The 17,009-nt window shown below is 38.1% G+C and overlaps 2 protein-coding genes across 4 annotated transcripts; one reads left to right on the top strand and one right to left on the bottom strand.

Annotated features, from left to right (window-relative positions):
• The first annotated feature begins 4,234 nt into the window (after positions 1-4,234).
• Positions 4,235-8,774, top strand: LOC134803266 (zinc finger protein 260-like). Its single transcript, XM_063776012.1, has 4 exons — positions 4,235-4,392; positions 5,864-6,087; positions 6,817-7,587; positions 7,942-8,774. The coding sequence occupies exons 1-4, from the start codon at positions 4,250-4,252 to the stop codon at positions 8,757-8,759; spliced, it is 1,956 nt and encodes a 651-aa protein (XP_063632082.1). The 5' UTR covers positions 4,235-4,249; the 3' UTR covers positions 8,760-8,774.
• Positions 8,775-9,511: 737 nt separating this feature from the next.
• On the bottom strand, positions 9,512-16,615 carry LOC134803311 (zinc finger protein 436-like). 3 transcript variants are annotated; one of them, XM_063776091.1, is made up of 7 exons: positions 16,076-16,615; positions 14,880-14,990; positions 14,288-14,398; positions 13,477-13,641; positions 12,224-12,361; positions 9,943-10,563; positions 9,532-9,646 (listed from the first exon to the last, which is right to left on the bottom strand). In XM_063776091.1, the coding sequence occupies exons 1-7, from the start codon at positions 16,266-16,268 to the stop codon at positions 9,603-9,605; spliced, it is 1,383 nt and encodes a 460-aa protein (XP_063632161.1). In that variant the 5' UTR covers positions 16,269-16,615; the 3' UTR covers positions 9,532-9,602. The 3 variants fall into 3 exon arrangements, with proteins under 3 accessions (XP_063632160.1, XP_063632162.1, XP_063632161.1); XM_063776090.1 differs by having other exon boundaries at positions 9,512-10,563; positions 16,076-16,612; XM_063776092.1 differs by lacking the exon at positions 14,288-14,398 and having other exon boundaries at positions 9,515-10,563; positions 16,076-16,606.
• Between the last annotated feature and the right edge of the window lie 394 nt (positions 16,616-17,009).

The following is a 17,009-nucleotide window of genomic DNA, read 5'->3' as shown; positions in this document are numbered from 1 at the left end:
TTTTTTATAATTTTGAATTCGCATTTGTTTCAGTGAATGGTGCAAGCACTAGTTCCTGCGAGCAGTCAGATGACCCAAACACACCCTCGGCGGGCGAACCAAAAACCCAAACAGCGAAAAAAATTTACCCCTGCACAATATGTGAAAAGAAATTCACATTTCCAGGCTCGTTACGAAGGCATTTTAGACTTCACACTGGCGAAAAACTCTACTCGTGCGAAATATGTGAAAAATCATTTTCACAATCTTGTCATTTACAAGAACACAAATTAATTCACACAGGAATCAAACCATACTCCTGCGAGACATGCAAAAAGAGCTTCACACACAAAAACAGTTTAACACAGCACATACAATTACATAACGTAAAACGAGATAGGCCGTACGTCTGCGAAGTCTGTAATAAGAATTTCGCGCGCTTAGGCGCTTTAAAGACTCATGAACGAATACACACTGGAGAAAAACCGTATGCTTGTGAAATATGTCACAAGGCTTTCACGTTGCCAGAAGGCTTGAGGCGCCATAAGTTTACCCACACTGATGAAAAGCCTTTCCCATGCGAAATATGCCATAAGAGATTTTCAGACACCGGTGATTTAAAGAAACATTCAAGAACTCATACTGGGGAGAAACCGTACTCATGCGAAATATGTGAAAAAAATTTTGCGCAGTTAAGTAATTTAAAACAACACGTACTAATACATACCGGCGTTAAACCACACGTGTGTGAAGTGTGCCAGAGAGGGTTTGCGAAGTCGAGTCACTTAAAAGTGCACATGCGACTTCATTAGTTAATTAATTAATTTAAGAATTATGTAAAGCGTAAACTTATTTCTAAAGCTTATTATAGTTATTATACCACACAAGACTACATGAAAAATAAAACAACGTGGGATTAATTGTGATTCGAGATGATTAATTATTTTATGGTATATTTGATTAATGATGAACATATTGTAATGTATGAATATATATATATTGAATATTTTATTTATTACGTGTAACACATGGACACAATTTTTATTAGTAAAGCTTACAAACTAAGGGGTTAGTAGGTACAGGGTTATTTTTTAAAACAAAACAACACTGATGGGGGAATGTAATCCCTCACAGTGTAACAAGTACAGTGTAGTATGTACTTCTTTTGTTCTTTTTTTTATTGGCATTTAGATTTTATTTTAGAAACATTCTAGACTAATACTAGTTTTTATGTTTTATTTTGTGCAATAAGGGCCTTTCTATCAGAATGTCTGTTGGAATTTCAGATAAAAAGGACCTTATTGCACTTGAAGCATAAGGACCCCTCCTGTGATGGAAAGTCATTAAGTCACAAATTAAGAGCAAATTGTTAAAAAATCGACCAAGTGTGTCAACCCAAAATTAAAATTAAATTTGACCCAGTTCCCGACTTCCAATGAAGCTGAAAATTTGCATACATATGTAAGTCGGGTGATAATGCAATATTATGGTACCATCGAGCTGATCTGATGATGGAGACAAGAGTTGGCCATAGGAACTCTGTGATAAAACAACGCAACCTAATTGTGTTTGGGGTTTTTAGAATTGTCTCGATGAGTATTAGTTGCCCGTGTGAAAGAAACGTACAGCGAGCAATAAAAGCTTGTACCAAAAATTTAATTTTTGCCAAAAACTTATTTGTTTATAACGACGAGAAATATGCAATGACATTTTCAACTGTCACGTGTTATGGAAAGCAGTTTAAGTATTTGTATCCTTACTGCTAACTAACTCACTAAAACTGCTTACTGCTAAAAAATTAAAACCATTGTCTTATACATTGCATTAAGAAATATATGCTATTAGAAACACCCAGTGATTTCGTGTTTTTCTTTATCCTTCCTTTTAAATAATGTTGTGGTTGTGGCCCATGGGCAAAGAATACAATAGGTTCTGACTATAGTTCGTTTTTTAAAGAAGGTAAGCGAATCTTGACATGTCTTTTAATTGAAAAACGCTTTTTAAAATTCAGTAACTACTATGAAAGCAGAAGAATATAAATGATCGTATTAGATTTATAATTGTTACATATATTATATTTGCCGTGACTTATTTTTAAAACATGTTTTTCAATTAAAAGACACATCAAGATTGTTTACCTATTTTCTAATGCTAAAAAAACCAAAGGTAAAGCTTATTTCGACGGCTTAGAGCCTGCCGCTAAAAACGAAATTTTGTTATCTGCCTCTTTATCACTCTTACGTATTCGAGCGATAGAGGCAAATAAAGAAATTTCGCGGTTGGACCTCTGGTTATATAAGGACTCCATTGGTTTGGAGCTCGAGCTCGATCCAACTCGCTACACCAGAGGGTCTACCGCGAACCACGTTCGACGTGTTGCCTCTCTGTCGCACTTGTAAATTCGTACATAAGTGTGACAGGGAGGATTTTTTTTAGTTGGCGTTCAATCAACCAGTTTTCGTGAACGAAATCATTTAACGATATTAATAGGTATTTCAACACCGGTTCCGAGCCATGGCACGTTCAGAGAGAACATTTAGTTACCGCGTCGCAGTGGCGCCCCTAGCGGCGTATTCGCTCGCGGTCATAGAGGTACAATAATATAGAGTGGAAACGAGGGATGGCAAATGACCGAAAGAGATGCACTTATGGAACTTTCAGTAGGAGTAGCAGAGAAATCGGTATTATTTCTTGTCCTTGTCACAGTCTCACTTATTGTTTGTTCCCCACCGTAAATTTAGTATGATTTATGGTGGGCAACAAATAATCCGACCGAATTACGTAGATTGTTTTTGGTATGTTGTCAGAAATGTTAAAACGTGTTTTTAATATTGTCGCATTGCGTATGTTCTGTACAGGCGCACGCGTATAGCACATCTATGTAATACTAGGTCTATGCTCGCGGTACACATTGTTCGTTTATCTGTGGCTGTGGCAAGCTGGCAAGTTGTCATTGTCAATGTCATGTCAGTTCGATACATATATGCATTGTGAATATTCTGCGTTTTTGTTCCGACTCCGATCCGAATTTGTTGAACTCCTCTCAAGCAAATAGTATTCCTTCCAGGCTTCCACATATTTTACATTGAATATCAACCAACAACACCTAAAAATGTCATGAATAATGACACTAAAATGCTACGTACATTACGAACATTTTATAAACAAGAAGCTTCAAAGGTTTTGGTGCTTGAAGATGAATAGATTACTTAGCTTGTTTAATAAGGTGGAATGGAGGCCCTAAATAGTAACATGGAGTGATAAGGCGTGGAGAGAGCAGAGCTGCCAGTGACCACAGAATCTCGGAAGGTAAAGATATTTTATGGATGGTGCGTCGTATTTAAAAATTCATAATCTTCCTCGCGCTATCCCGGCTTTTTGCCACGGCTTATAGGAGCCTGCGGTTCCTTTTGGCATCTAATCCCGAGAATTGGTGTAGGCAAGAATAGGCACTACTTTTTACGAAAGCGACTGCCATCTGACCTTTCAACCCAGAGGGGAAACTAGGCCTTGTTGAACTCAGTCCAGTTTCCTCACAATTTTTTCCTTCACCGAAAAGCGACTGGTCAATATCAAATTGATAAAATATCAAATCGATTGAATTGTGTGTGAATTAAAAATTAAGTGTGTTTAAAAGATTGATGGTTATTATTCAGATTCAGAATCACAAAGAGTAAAATTATAGCAATTCAAAAATATGGAGGAGGGCACAAAAACAATGGTTAATTCATACAAGTGATATTTAAGGTTGACTGTTAGAGAATGCCTTATGGCATTAAGTCCTTTTGTACTGTAAGGTGTTTCTTTTGTGCAATAAAGATTAAATAAATAAATATTTATCCAACTACCCCACCATACAATACAAGAAAAATTTGTAGTGAATCTTGAATCAGTGGTACCTTTTGTGTGCAAAGCGGGTGGTGGGTAAGCCGAAATTATCACAGCTCTTACTACGGCTAAAAATTAAACCAATGGTGCTGGTATGAGCTGTCATATGTATGGTTTTGCAGTAAACATTAATTTCTTGCCTTAAAAATCTGACATCCGCTTTCCGCTCTTTTTTACTAATATTGGTACCATGTCAATTATGTCATGTGTTTGTCTATGATGTCCATAATAATTTGTTTGTTTTAGGTTCCCAGCGTATCCTTCCACATAAATCTAAATTTAACCTACAAAATCCAAATCTAACATTGGCAGAATCCACCTTGCTAAATTTAGTGAGTAGTAAAAGCCATTATTAAAAGAAAAGCAATAATTTAGGCAAATAATGGTAAAAAGAAAATTATTTTGTGTTGTTGTAAATTGTCCAAACACTAACAAGAATAGTGACTGCATATTCTACAGATTTCCAAAAGTATGGTATAAACAGGAACAACGAAACAAGTGGATAACAGCCATACGTAGAACAAAGTAAGTAACCTAATCTCTAAATTAGAGATGCCACCAATATTCGGCCACTATTTGGTATTCGGCCCAATATTGAATATCTCTTACACCTACTGTAGTAAAACAAGATATTTTGCAGATCACATATAATTTACCACTTTTTATCAAAAAAAGTTACACCCTGTATAAAATTTAACTTTCACAAATTTCACTAAAAACACTATTTTGACCGTTTTAAACTAATTGTCTGCGTTCCGAACATGAAAGGTAAAAAAAGGAATACGGCTGAGAATTTAGCTGGAAAGGAAAAAATGTATTAATGTGGCGAATATTATGGACGATGATGGTTGACAAGTTGGCGAATGATACCTAAATTTTGAACCGCTTGTTTATACCGCCCAAGGCTTTTTGAATTTTGAGGATTTGTAGGAAGAAGAAGAAGAGGTATGCGGATCACAGATATTAACAAATGGCGAAACAAATATATGGCACAAAAATACAAAACAAATAATTAGGTGGTTATAAAAATTAGAATTGGAAAACTAACGCTAAAATTTTCAAATATTTCGGTCTTGAAGTACAGGGGGGAAAAAAGGTAAATGGGACAAACGTGGAGGCACACGCAAGGGTGCCGGCAGCCGGTAGGAAATTTACTTGTACAGCACAGATGGCGCACAAGATGGTGTCTTAAAGCAGGCCGACGAGGTAAGCCACTTGCTTCCTGGCGAGCGCGTATGGCAGGAGACCGGACGATAACGATGAGGTTTCTTCACTCCACCAGTGCTTAGCGCCGACCTACGCACGGCTTTGGTGGCCAGCAGTTTACGAGGAGCCACTCCTCTCCGGACGCCGACTCACGCACGGCTTAGGTGGCCAGCTGTCTACGAGGAGCCTTTCCTCTCGTCGATTATCGCGCACTTTCGACACTTCGTATTAATTATCAAACTGGTTAAACGCTAAACGTTGCAAATCTAGTTTAAAAAACAGCCCGGATCACCAACGACTTTTTGACACGAAATCCACAAACCATCTGCCTAAAAAACAACTTCAATCTTTTCTTTTTCGAATATTCCATAAAAATTTAAATACAAAATAAGCGCAAATATGAATTTTATTTTTTTACAAACGGCCGTAGCGTTTCGCTACACTACCTAAAAAGATAGCGTTATCCCGGCATTTTTTGCCACGGCTCGTGGGAGCCTGGGGTCCGCTTGACAACTAACCCCAAGAATTGATATAGGCACTAGTTTTAACTAAAGCGACTGCCATCTGACCTTCCAACCCAGAGGGGAAACTAGGTCTTATTAGGATTAGTCCGGTTTCCTCACGATGTTTTCCTTCTCTGAATAGCAACTGGTAAATGTCAATTGATAAACTTATTTGTACAAGCCTCGGGCGACCTCTGGATTAAAAGTCGCTCGCTCTTACCGCTAGGTCACCAGTGCTTCTCGTAATTGTATTAAGTAAATTTTTAAAGTGTATTACTATATTACAGTCCCGATGGATCCCTATGGCACCCAAAAACGGATGACAGAATTTGCAGCGCTCACTTTATTGGTGGTAAAAAGGCTGATGAACAAGCCAGTCCCAGTTACGTTCCAAGGATATTTCCCGCAAATTACAAATCTAAACGGATTGACGTAAATGCGGCAATATCCAGGTACCAACGTTATATGGAACGAAGAAAGAAAGAAAAAGCAGTTAATGCTGATAATACAAGTGAGTTTGTATTGCTGGGAAATAGTGAATCAACAGATGTACAGTCGCATACAATAAAATGTTATCTTCAAAGGCCGCAAATATATGTTATGGCTCTACAAATAAGATTGTGTCAGATATTTTTGCGGCCTTCGTTGTGTAACATATTATTGCAGGTGACTGTATCAAAATATGTCTGCAGTTGGAACCACTATGTGGCACTCATTATGCATGGTCCCAATCAGAAATGAGAACTGAATTTGATTTGCTTCAAAATTGAATGGTACAAAACAAAAGCCACTCTGTTTCCCAGTAGGACTGTCTTGGAGAAATCACAGAGAGTTGGCTGTATATCGTCAGGTGACAAGCAAAATTCACTATTTACTCACAAGTTAATAGCTATAGTGGACCATATTAACACCTAAGTAAGGTTGAATTTTATTGAATTATTTTTTAGTAATTAGTGAATTCTGGTTGTCGCCTGACGAGATTGTTATACTATCAGAACAGTTTTAGTCAAATTCTTGTCTCCTGACCATTAAGGGCATAACGTACAACTTAAATTCATATTTTTTGAAATACATTGTGTGAAACTTGATGTTAACAAATGTTCACACAGTATCAATGGACGTCAAAAAAACCTACCAGCTTCAGTTCGGCATATCACTTTATAAGTTACCAAAATATCCTAAAATATTCAATGTACCCAAAGTACTTGCTGTCATATTAGTGCATTTTATTCAATTTCAGAGGAAGAGTGTGAGGAGCGTAACTTGTGCATGACTAAAGACCTTTATACCAACTACGAGGCGATGGAGGAACTAGTTCAAGAGGAATCAGTGGTAAAGAAGGAGTCATGTAAGGAGGATTACTTGTGCGCTACCATAGACCAAACCGGATTTTACACCAACCACGAGATGAAGGAGGAACTAGTGGCACAAGAGGAGTTACTAGTAAAGGAGGCCCGGGAGGGAGACAGCCTGTGCGTTACCGAAGACCTGAACAGTCTTTACACTAACCATGAGATGAAGGAGGGAGTAGTGCTGAAAGAGAATTTAGTAGGAAATAAGGAGCCCCGAGAGGACAACTTGTGCGCTACTGAAGACCTAGCCAGTCTTAATACCGGCCACGGGGTCAAGGAGAGACTAGGGTTGCATGAGGAGTTACTAGTAAAAGAGGAGCCCCATAAGGAGGATGAGCGCGTTACTGAAGACTTGGCCAGTCTTAATACCGGCCACGAGGACAAGGAGGGACTAGGGTTGCATGAGGAGTTACTAATAAAGGAAGAGCCCCATGAGGACGATGAGCGTGTTACTGAAGACTTGGCCACTCTTAATACCGGCCACGAGGTCAAGGAGGGACTAGTGTTGCATGAGGAGTTACTAATAAAAGAGGAGCCCCATGAGGAGGATGAGCGTGTTACTGAAGACTTCACCAGTCTTTATGCCGATCACAAGGTGAAGGAGGAACTGGTGCTGGGGCCGGAGTGCTTGCAGCGGCCTGGTGCATCTCTTGCCTCGGGTATGTTGTTTTTTTTTAACTTTCATTTGTTATAATCAGGAGCACCTTGTAGGTTTTGTTGTTTCGATAAAACACTTTTGGGAGTTTAATAAAAAATATATAAATGGGGACATCTTACACAGATAAACCTAGCCCCAAACTAAGCAAATCTTGTACTGTGGGTGCTAGGCGACGATATACATACTTATATAAAAAATACATACTTATTATACATAGAAAACTAGTTATGTATCATATCTCATTCGTCAAAATGGGTTTTCGCCACTATGGTATAACACTATACAAGTTATACCGAAAGTTTCTATTATCTCAAAAAGTGTAGTAGATATATATTGCACGTTTTTGTTGTTGCAGTGGATGGAGCTAATCTGGACACCTGTGGGCAGCAGTTGACCACCACATCCAATGACGGATCAAGGAGTAGACAATGGTCACTGCCCCCTACTACTACTACTTCCAGTAGACCTATAGAAAATAATCCAAAGAAAAAACACACCTGCAAAACATGTGACCAAGAATTCGACCAATACGACAAACTAACGATTCATATGCTAAGCCACATAGGATACAAACCATACACCTGCGATATATGTAACAAGGATTTTGCGTTCTTAACTCAATTGTACACGCACAAACAATTACACATAGGACAGAGACCATATGCCAGCGAATGCGGAAAGGCATTTACTACACTGACCAATTTGAAGGAACATAAAGTAATCCACAAGATTGAAAAGCCGTATTCTTGTGAAATATGTAAAAAACTGTTTCTGCTACCTGACGATTTAAAGTTACATGCACGGATGCACTCAGGTTATAATCCGTTTTCTTGCAAGATATTTGAAATGGATTTTACGAATCATTCCAGTTTGAAAGCACATACAGTTGATAGTGCAAAGAAATCATACACGTGCAGTACCTGTGACAAAACTTTTGTCAATTTGCATTATTTTAATAGGCACGAACGAACCCATCAAAAGAAAACATACTCGTGTGACATATGTCGCGATGTATATACGACATTGGAAAATTTAAAGATGCACAAGAAATTTCATACTAAAGTAGGACCGTATTTCTGTGAAATATGCAAAAAGAATTTTAAAAACGGGGGTAATTTTAAACTCCATAAACGAATACATGCAGGAGAAAAGCCGTATGCCTGCAATGTGTGAAATAGTACATTGTGCAACGAGGGGGGGTAAGTGAAATTTTACAATGCATTAATTAAAGACTCGAGTTTGCAATATTCTTACCCCCCGAGTTACACACAATGTGTTTCATTATACTTATATATAAACGGTAAACCTATAGCAATAATGGAATAAATAAAACACGTTGCAAAAATGTCTAGTTTCATTTAATTAATGTTATATAGGGTATGAATATTTGACTAAGTTTATGGCTAAGCTACGTAAAGTCATATTGGTGACATTGGTGTGGAGTATCACTGACGATATGCATGATAGATATAAAAAGTTATTTTTATATCCATGTTATAAAATAACGTAACTTAGGTTAAAAGAGAAATAAAGGAGAATAATTAATAAAATGCTAAATTATCTATAGACTATAATTTAGTTTACTAGTATTTTGTATGTTACCTGTCTGCAGAGAAAGAAACCGGCGGACTATCCGCGCCGTGTCCAAGATCACCGCCTTCTGCATCTGGCCCTTGATCCAACCACCTAGCGAGTCTCTCAAGGTGTTGGTCGAGACTCTTCGCTATTAGACCGTTTACTGAACAAACTATCGAGACAATGGTCGTCGACATCCCACATGGCGGTTATCTCGTGAGCCAAGTCTAGGTACTTCATTATTATCATTACAAGTTATTAAGATCATTTTCAGTTATTACATTAAATACATAAAATCCTTACACACAAACTAAAAACAGTAAAAACTTAACACAAAAACACAATACATTAAAAAACACTTTTAAATTTAATCGTTATCTAACCGTAGTGTTGCCCGAGGCATTGTTCCCAGGACACTGGCCGCATTCCCTCTGTGCAGGCCTAAACTTTGTCTCTGGGCAAAAAACGCCCCTGCTCGGAGGTCACTAGACACACCAACAAGTTTAATAACAAAACTTCCGCGAGACACAGACATATTAAATATATTAAGAACGGGTCACTCACGTATTTTAAATCGGAAAACGCTCGACATGTTCTTAATATATTTAATAAACCAACAAGTTTCTGTGAAATATATTATTTAGTTCGTATATGCCAATTATTGTATGTGGAAACTGCATGTCTCAATATAAAAAACCTGCATGAGTTCGTTTATGCGTATTTAAAGTACTCAGCTGTTTAAACTTCATTTCACACAAGTCGCATGAAAATGGTCGCTCACCTGTGTGGATCCGTTCATGATCCTTTAAATTATGCAAGTATGTAAAACCCTTTTTACATATATGACAACTGTATGGTTTCACCCCGTTGTGTATTTGTTTATGTTTATATAAATAGTTCTTTTGTTTAAACGATTTACCACAAATTTCGCACGAAAATGCCTTTTCATGAGTGCGTTTATGTGCCTTCATGGTACTCAATTCTACAAAGTCCTGTTTACATATATCGCAGGAGTATCTCAGCCCCTTGTGTGTTCGAATATGTTTGTTTAAATCGCTGTTTTTCCCAAACTGCTTGTTGCATGTTTCACACGAATATGGTTTTTCTCCGGTATGCGTTCGTTGGTGTAACATCAAATCATACTCGCGCTTAAAACTTTTATCACATACATTGCACGAGTGTGGTTTCTCGCCGGTGTGTATCAATTTATGTATGTTTAAACTTCTGACTCGGGTGAAGGTCTTTTGGCATGTTTCGCAGGTTTTAGGTTTCTTTTTGGTTGACGTATCGGGGCCGATGGAAGTGCAGTCGCGCTCGCTGATTGGTTGGGGCGGTGGTGCGACGACAAGGGCCGGAGGATGTCCGCAGGCGCTTGTATTTACAATGTCTGTGTCTGCAGCGGCTGGAACAAATCTGTTTTTGGCGTGGCGTTGAAAGGGTTAAGGAGAAGTTTACTTAGCTTAGGGCCAGCTCCAACCCCGTTCTGCGTTCGATAGCCGAGCGGTTTGGCTGCCCATATTTAAGGCATTATGATGATTGGCATCTTTCTAGAAGTACTTATTATGTTACTACTTACTATTTAGGTATTTCTAGAAACATTGCCCTAGTAATTATTTATTTCTATGAAATGTAGATTTACACATAGCTACATAAGTACATACTAATTTATGTACCACATTTCTGGCAAATAAACTATATTTCATTTTCTATTTCTACTATAAATATGAGTCTATAGGTTACTTCAAATAAATGTTATTTGATTTAATTTTAATAAAACTAAATACATTTTCAGATTAACTTTTATTTTGTACCATTCATATACAGATGCGTAATATTTAAGTACCTACTACTTATTTCTTTCACCTACGTCACGAGCGTAATAAGTTCTACAATTTGATTTGTAGAAAAGAAGTTTAAGTCATAAATGTACTAAGAGCTTAGTCGATGTACAATAGTAAAACTTACTCAGTATAATCCCAAAACCTCCCTGGCAACGAAAATGCAGTTATTTTTTAGCCACCAATCATATGAAAATTTTATATTAAAGAAAAAAAATTAAAAAGTTACGCTTCCGGCAGGACGTTTTCCATTTTTTCCTTTATTATAAAATTTGGAATATCGCTCGCAGACGTATCTGCTTGTTTGAAAATTCACCCTATATATTATATCGCTGATAGTCGAGGGTGGAAGCCCTAAACGACGGCGTTGCATGAACAAAAGATTTCCTTTGGCAGGATTGGTCCTTAGGACCCAAGGATGGATTTAAGAAGTGGAGCCACCGAGATTTTTGGATGTAAATTTTTAGGGGGGGGGGGGGGGGGGGGGGGGGGCTCTCAACTTTATCTTGATATCTATATCATTTTAGTTACTAGGCCAAGTTTGGTATCGTTTTTGTATAAATCGGGGATGCCAAATTCATTTATGATATCATTCCGGCACCATTCCGAAGTAAAAACACATAAAATATGAAAAAAAAAAATTTTTTTTTTTATTCCTCTTCACGCTCAAACTGCTGAACCAATTTAGTTGAAATTTGGTATAGAGATGGTTGGAGTCCCATGGAAGAACATAGGATACTTTTAATCTCAAAAATAATCACTGAAGGGTGTAAAAAGGGAGGTGGAAATTTGTATGGGGATTCAATAAACGCTGAACCAATTTAGATAAAATTTGGTATAGAGATAGTTTAAGTCCCGGGGAAGAACATAGGATAGTTTTTATTCCAAAAATAATCCCTTAAAAATGAAAGGTAAGGTGTAAGATTGTATGGGAAATCAATAAACGCTGAACCGACTTGGATGAAATCTATGTCTACATCTTTGATTTAGTCGAAAATGATACTAAACTTGACTTAGAACCTAAACTTAAAGAATTATAACCTCAGACGTCGCAGATGCTTAAAAACCCCCCCACCCCCCACCTGCATCAAAAATCTGAGTGGCTCCACTTCTTAAATCCATCCTTGGGTCCTAAGGACCAATCCTGCCAAAGGAAATCTCTTGTTCATGCAACGCCGTGGTTGACCTTTTTATGCTCTGAGCACCATCAACTATGATACTAACCATGCCGTTGCTGGCACACGGGTCCTAGCGCGAGCTCATCTTTAACCACATAGTCGGCGTATGCAAAGCCTTCTTCACTTGGGGGCTCCTCTATGACTACTTCCTTTTTCACTATATCTAGTTCCAATGTATGGTTACCTGCAACAAAGAGAATAGAGTGTATAGAGAGTTCATGTCATAGTAAATTTTGTAGTCACAGTAAATTTACTGTCAACTATTGACACAGAATTAAAAATAAAAATGTATAAAAAAAATTATACATTTTTTTTAGAACTCCATATGACTTTGACCCATGTTCTTTCACTGATATGTGTTAATTTGTTAAATATTGAAATTAACGCTGTCTACTCAACTTTAGGCCAAAGATTATGGCGCCATCGGTCGAATAGATTGCACCATACCTTTGGCCTACTCTGGCGTTCTAACAGGTTAAATCAGATTAAATCTTGTGTCGAAAGATGGCAGTAAATGTACTGTAGCTACATAATTTACCATGACAGTAACTCTCTATTTCAAATGCTCTTTGATATTAGTTTTGATATTGTCCCAGTTTGTTATGGCAAATGCTAAATATTGTTATCTTTTAAACAGGAAGGGTACGCTGACAGATGTCATCTCAGTACAATTTTGTGAGATTTAGCGTTTTAAGGTTATAAATTATATTGAGATGATACCTGTCACCGTACCCTTCGTGTTTGAAAAATACACACGTAGTGCATAATTGTTTTCCATCGTATTTTCTCGGAAACGTTCGTTTAGGCCATGCTATGGCGTTAAGTCAATGTCAGTACTTTTTGTACCGAGACTGACTGAAATAGCAAGACACTGTTCGTTAGTCTCCGTGAAAATACGATGAAAAATAATTATGCACTACATCTGTACCATTGCCCGCACTGTTAACTGTCCATCGGTGGACGTTATGGCTTTTGTAATAAGATCCACCGGTGGATAGTTAAGAGTGTCGCTGCTTGTACTATAGGGACCGTGCGCGTTGGAGGGTCTGCCATCTTGTGGCCTGAATCGGAAACATGTGCACATGGACATTGCCAAAGCATGTGCTCCCATCTACCGTTCTTGTCGGTACGTTTCCTTGTGCATAGCAGGTTCTGCCATATTGTGAGCTACATCGGAAGAATAAACGACTCATTTACGTCTCGCGCCAAAAATCTGACGGCTCCTATGCTGCCCCCTATAGTTCATGCCGGGGGTTGGCTTGGTTGGTTGGCGACTATAAGTATGTACTTCATACTTACTACTCGTATGCTGCTGAAAGCTCTCAGGCCCTAGCCCGGGCTCATTTTTGACCACACGATCGGCATACAGGCTGGCGACATCTTCGCTGCCCGAGTCATCACACGGAGGCTCCTCCTTCACAACTACCTCCTTTTTCACTACTTCCAGTTCCAAAGTAACCATACCTGCAAGAAAGAGTTAATAGAACCTTAATTTTATTTATAACACTATCCTCCTGAGACCCAGAAGCAATCAATCAATCAATTGTTTTGATTTTGAAATTGGAACTTATGTACAAAATCTCATTTGATGTTTACCAGTTGCTTTTCTGTGAAGAAAAACATCGTGAGGAAACCGGACTAATCCTAATTAGTTTCTCCTCTCGGTTAGAAGGTCAGTAGGCAGTCGCTTTAGTTAAAACTAGTGCCTACGTCAATACTTGGGGTTAGTTGTCAAGCGGACCCCAGGCTCCCATGAGCTGTGGCAAAATGCCGGAATAACGCGAGGAAGATGATGACTAACTGCCCGATTCGATACGTCTATTAATAAACTTAGACCAGGAAGTCTGCAGCGATTTTGACAGCATACGCAGTGCAAGTGTTATTTAATAGGTCAACATTTCATAGAAATTTGACGTTTAAAATAACACTTGCATTGCGTGTGCTAGCAAAAATCGTTGCAGACTTTTCTTGGTCTAACTCTAACGTTATTGTTTGAAGAAACGTCACATTTGACACTGACGCATCTAATTCTAATCCATATCGTTTCTAGATCTATTAATTGACGTATCTGAAAGTTCGAATCGGGCACTGATAGTTACTTAATACTAACCATCATCATCTTTCGCCACATGAACGTCATACAGGCTGGTAGCATTTACACTGACTAAATCATCACATACGGGCTCCTTTTTCAATAATTCCAGTTCCAAAGTAACCATACCTGCAAGAAAGAATCCATACTAATATTATAAAGGCGAAAATGTGTCTGTCTGTCTGTTACTTCTTCACGCTTAAGCCGCTGAACCGATTTAGTTGAAATTTGGTATAGAGATAGTTTTGAGTCCCGGGGAAGGACATAAGATAGTTTTTATGTCGGAAATCATCCCTGAAGAGAGTGCAAAGGGGGGTGGAATTGAAAGAGTTAATGAATTGCCTAATGAATGAAGGAAGTAAGCAATGCGCGAATTGAATGATTGCTATTAGCATTATCTTGGCGCTATACCTACTTTAGCTGCTGTCACTAATTCTACGCAGACAAAGTTGTGGGCATCCTGGGCAATAGTATACATATATTTAAACAAAAAAAAAAATTTACTAAATCAGTTCAGAATTAAATGACCCGTGCACCTTCGGGGTGCCCTAGGATGAACAACAACAACATTTGAACCCAGAATCATCGGCTTAGGCAGGGCACAACTCACCCGCTCCAGCCCCTTCTAGGGTTGGCTTAGATTTGACATCTTCCGGTTTGTGGCACTGAAAGATGGAAGGCACTGTTCCCTTCTTCAAAATGCGCCTGATGTTCACTAATCCTGAAAATAATAACAAAATAAGAATTTAGGTTCTACTTACTACTGTACAGAAAGGACACTTCCTACAAAACCAAAGTTTGACAGCGGTTCAGGGACAAATCATGAGACTCAGGGACATTCCTAATGTAAGGCACTATCCCTTTCGGCCATTTAGGGTTATCAAAATTCAAGTCATTATCTTATCTGTGGTCATGCACGCAAAAGGACGCCAAGTGGTGCCAATCCTAATAATTGCTCGGAGCAATGCTGAGTCAAACGGAGCAGAGAATGCCCGAAAGGAAATCTGCTCAGAATAAAATGATATTATAGTATTTTTCGAACTGGAAGGGTAAGCTAGATGTTAATTGAATACAATTTTGCAACATTTGGCGTTTTTAGGTTATAAATTGTATAGAGAAGACACCTATCACTGTTTGAAAAATACTATAGGTTGACTTCAATAACATTTATAAGTTATAGCTAGATTAAGGGAGGCAACAGGGGACTCTCATGCAGGCAGCTTTCTCATGCAAAGAATTAATATTGCTATACAGAGCGGGAATGCTGCCTGCTGAATGGGCACCTTGCCGAGGGGCCTAGGCTTAGAAGGTAGGTTTTAGGGATTTTTATATTTTAGTTAGTTTTAGTTATTTTATTTTATAAGGCACTTAGCGCCACTTGCACCATCCCACTAACACTAACCGGTTAAATCTGGAGTTACCATGGTTACCAGTACAATTTGACACTGGGTTAACGGGTTAACCGCTTAACCCCGGGTTGGTGGGATGATGCAAGTGGCTCTTAAGTATTAAGTTTGTATTATTATAGTGATTGTTGTATATATGATAACGATACATCGGGGTTTTCGGGCCGGGAATGTTTTACACTAGCCAAATAACAGGTAAAAACTGTAAAGAACAATACTAATTTAAAATTTCTAAGCACATTTGGACCTTACTACCTACGTTTAATTCATAGTTTGGTAATTATTTTACAGTAAACAAAGTTATAAATACACGAAATCATTCCGGCACCGAAAACCCCGATGTATGATGATAATGATAAGTGACAATTGTATAATTATTGCATAATTATGAAAATCTTACCTGAGAACCATCCAACCTTAATGAAATCGTCTGATTTAAAATGTGCTGCACATATTTTTGATGTTTTTTTTGCAACAAACACCTTATCATCACGTGTGGGTATGACCGCTTCCCATAGTTTCCGTAGTTTTTGGTCTCTCGGAAATGAATGGTTCCCTTGATTCCTACATTTATGTACGCAGCACTGATGCATTATTGTATTAGCATATTCTCTTCCTTATTTTAAACACAAAAGTGAAATTATTGTTATGTTTACGGTTTGAGCTAGTGCTACTGTGGCGGCGGAACACTGCAACTATCAGACGTATGCTTATATTTAATGAAATAACCAAATACCGGAAGGTCCAAATAAATATTATTAAATCTAGCAAACACACAAGACACAAAGGTTAACACTTAGTAGAAATAACTGTATAACTTTCGTTGGAAGAACCATAAAAAGTAGTCTGAGGCCAGAACTAATTATAGAAATAAACGATCTATAGGCCGACTTACAACTTTAGGTTCTTGTTTCTATATATTATCCTTTTTGAGCATAAAATTAGAGTCCCTAGTACAGACCCACAAGACCTACACTTGACTGATGATTGACATCATCATGAATGAAATGACATCATTTACAGTACCTACTGACTATCTATGTTTTTTTTTCTTTGTATGGACGCTCTGCGTAGGTGGCACCATTAGCACATACAGTAAACATACAGTAATCAATGACACATCATGCGTCACATGTGCGTCACTAGGTCAATCACATGGCCAACTGTGAAACACGACAATCGATAATGTTCGGTTTCTGCCTCTCTATCACTCTTGCATATTCGATTGATAGAGAGGCAGATAAAGAAATTTCGATTTTCGCGTTTCAAGGTGGGCCACCTGTAAACAAACCGCCACAAACTACTATATAAATACTAAACTCTAAATCATAATT

The sequence above is a fragment of the Cydia splendana genome, chromosome 26 (assembly GCF_910591565.1).
Source record: "Cydia splendana chromosome 26, ilCydSple1.2, whole genome shotgun sequence".
In the NCBI taxonomy this organism is placed as follows: Eukaryota; Metazoa; Arthropoda; class Insecta; order Lepidoptera; family Tortricidae; genus Cydia; species Cydia splendana.
Note: the sequence above shows the minus strand (reverse complement) of the source record. Positions and strands in the feature narration are given on the sequence as shown.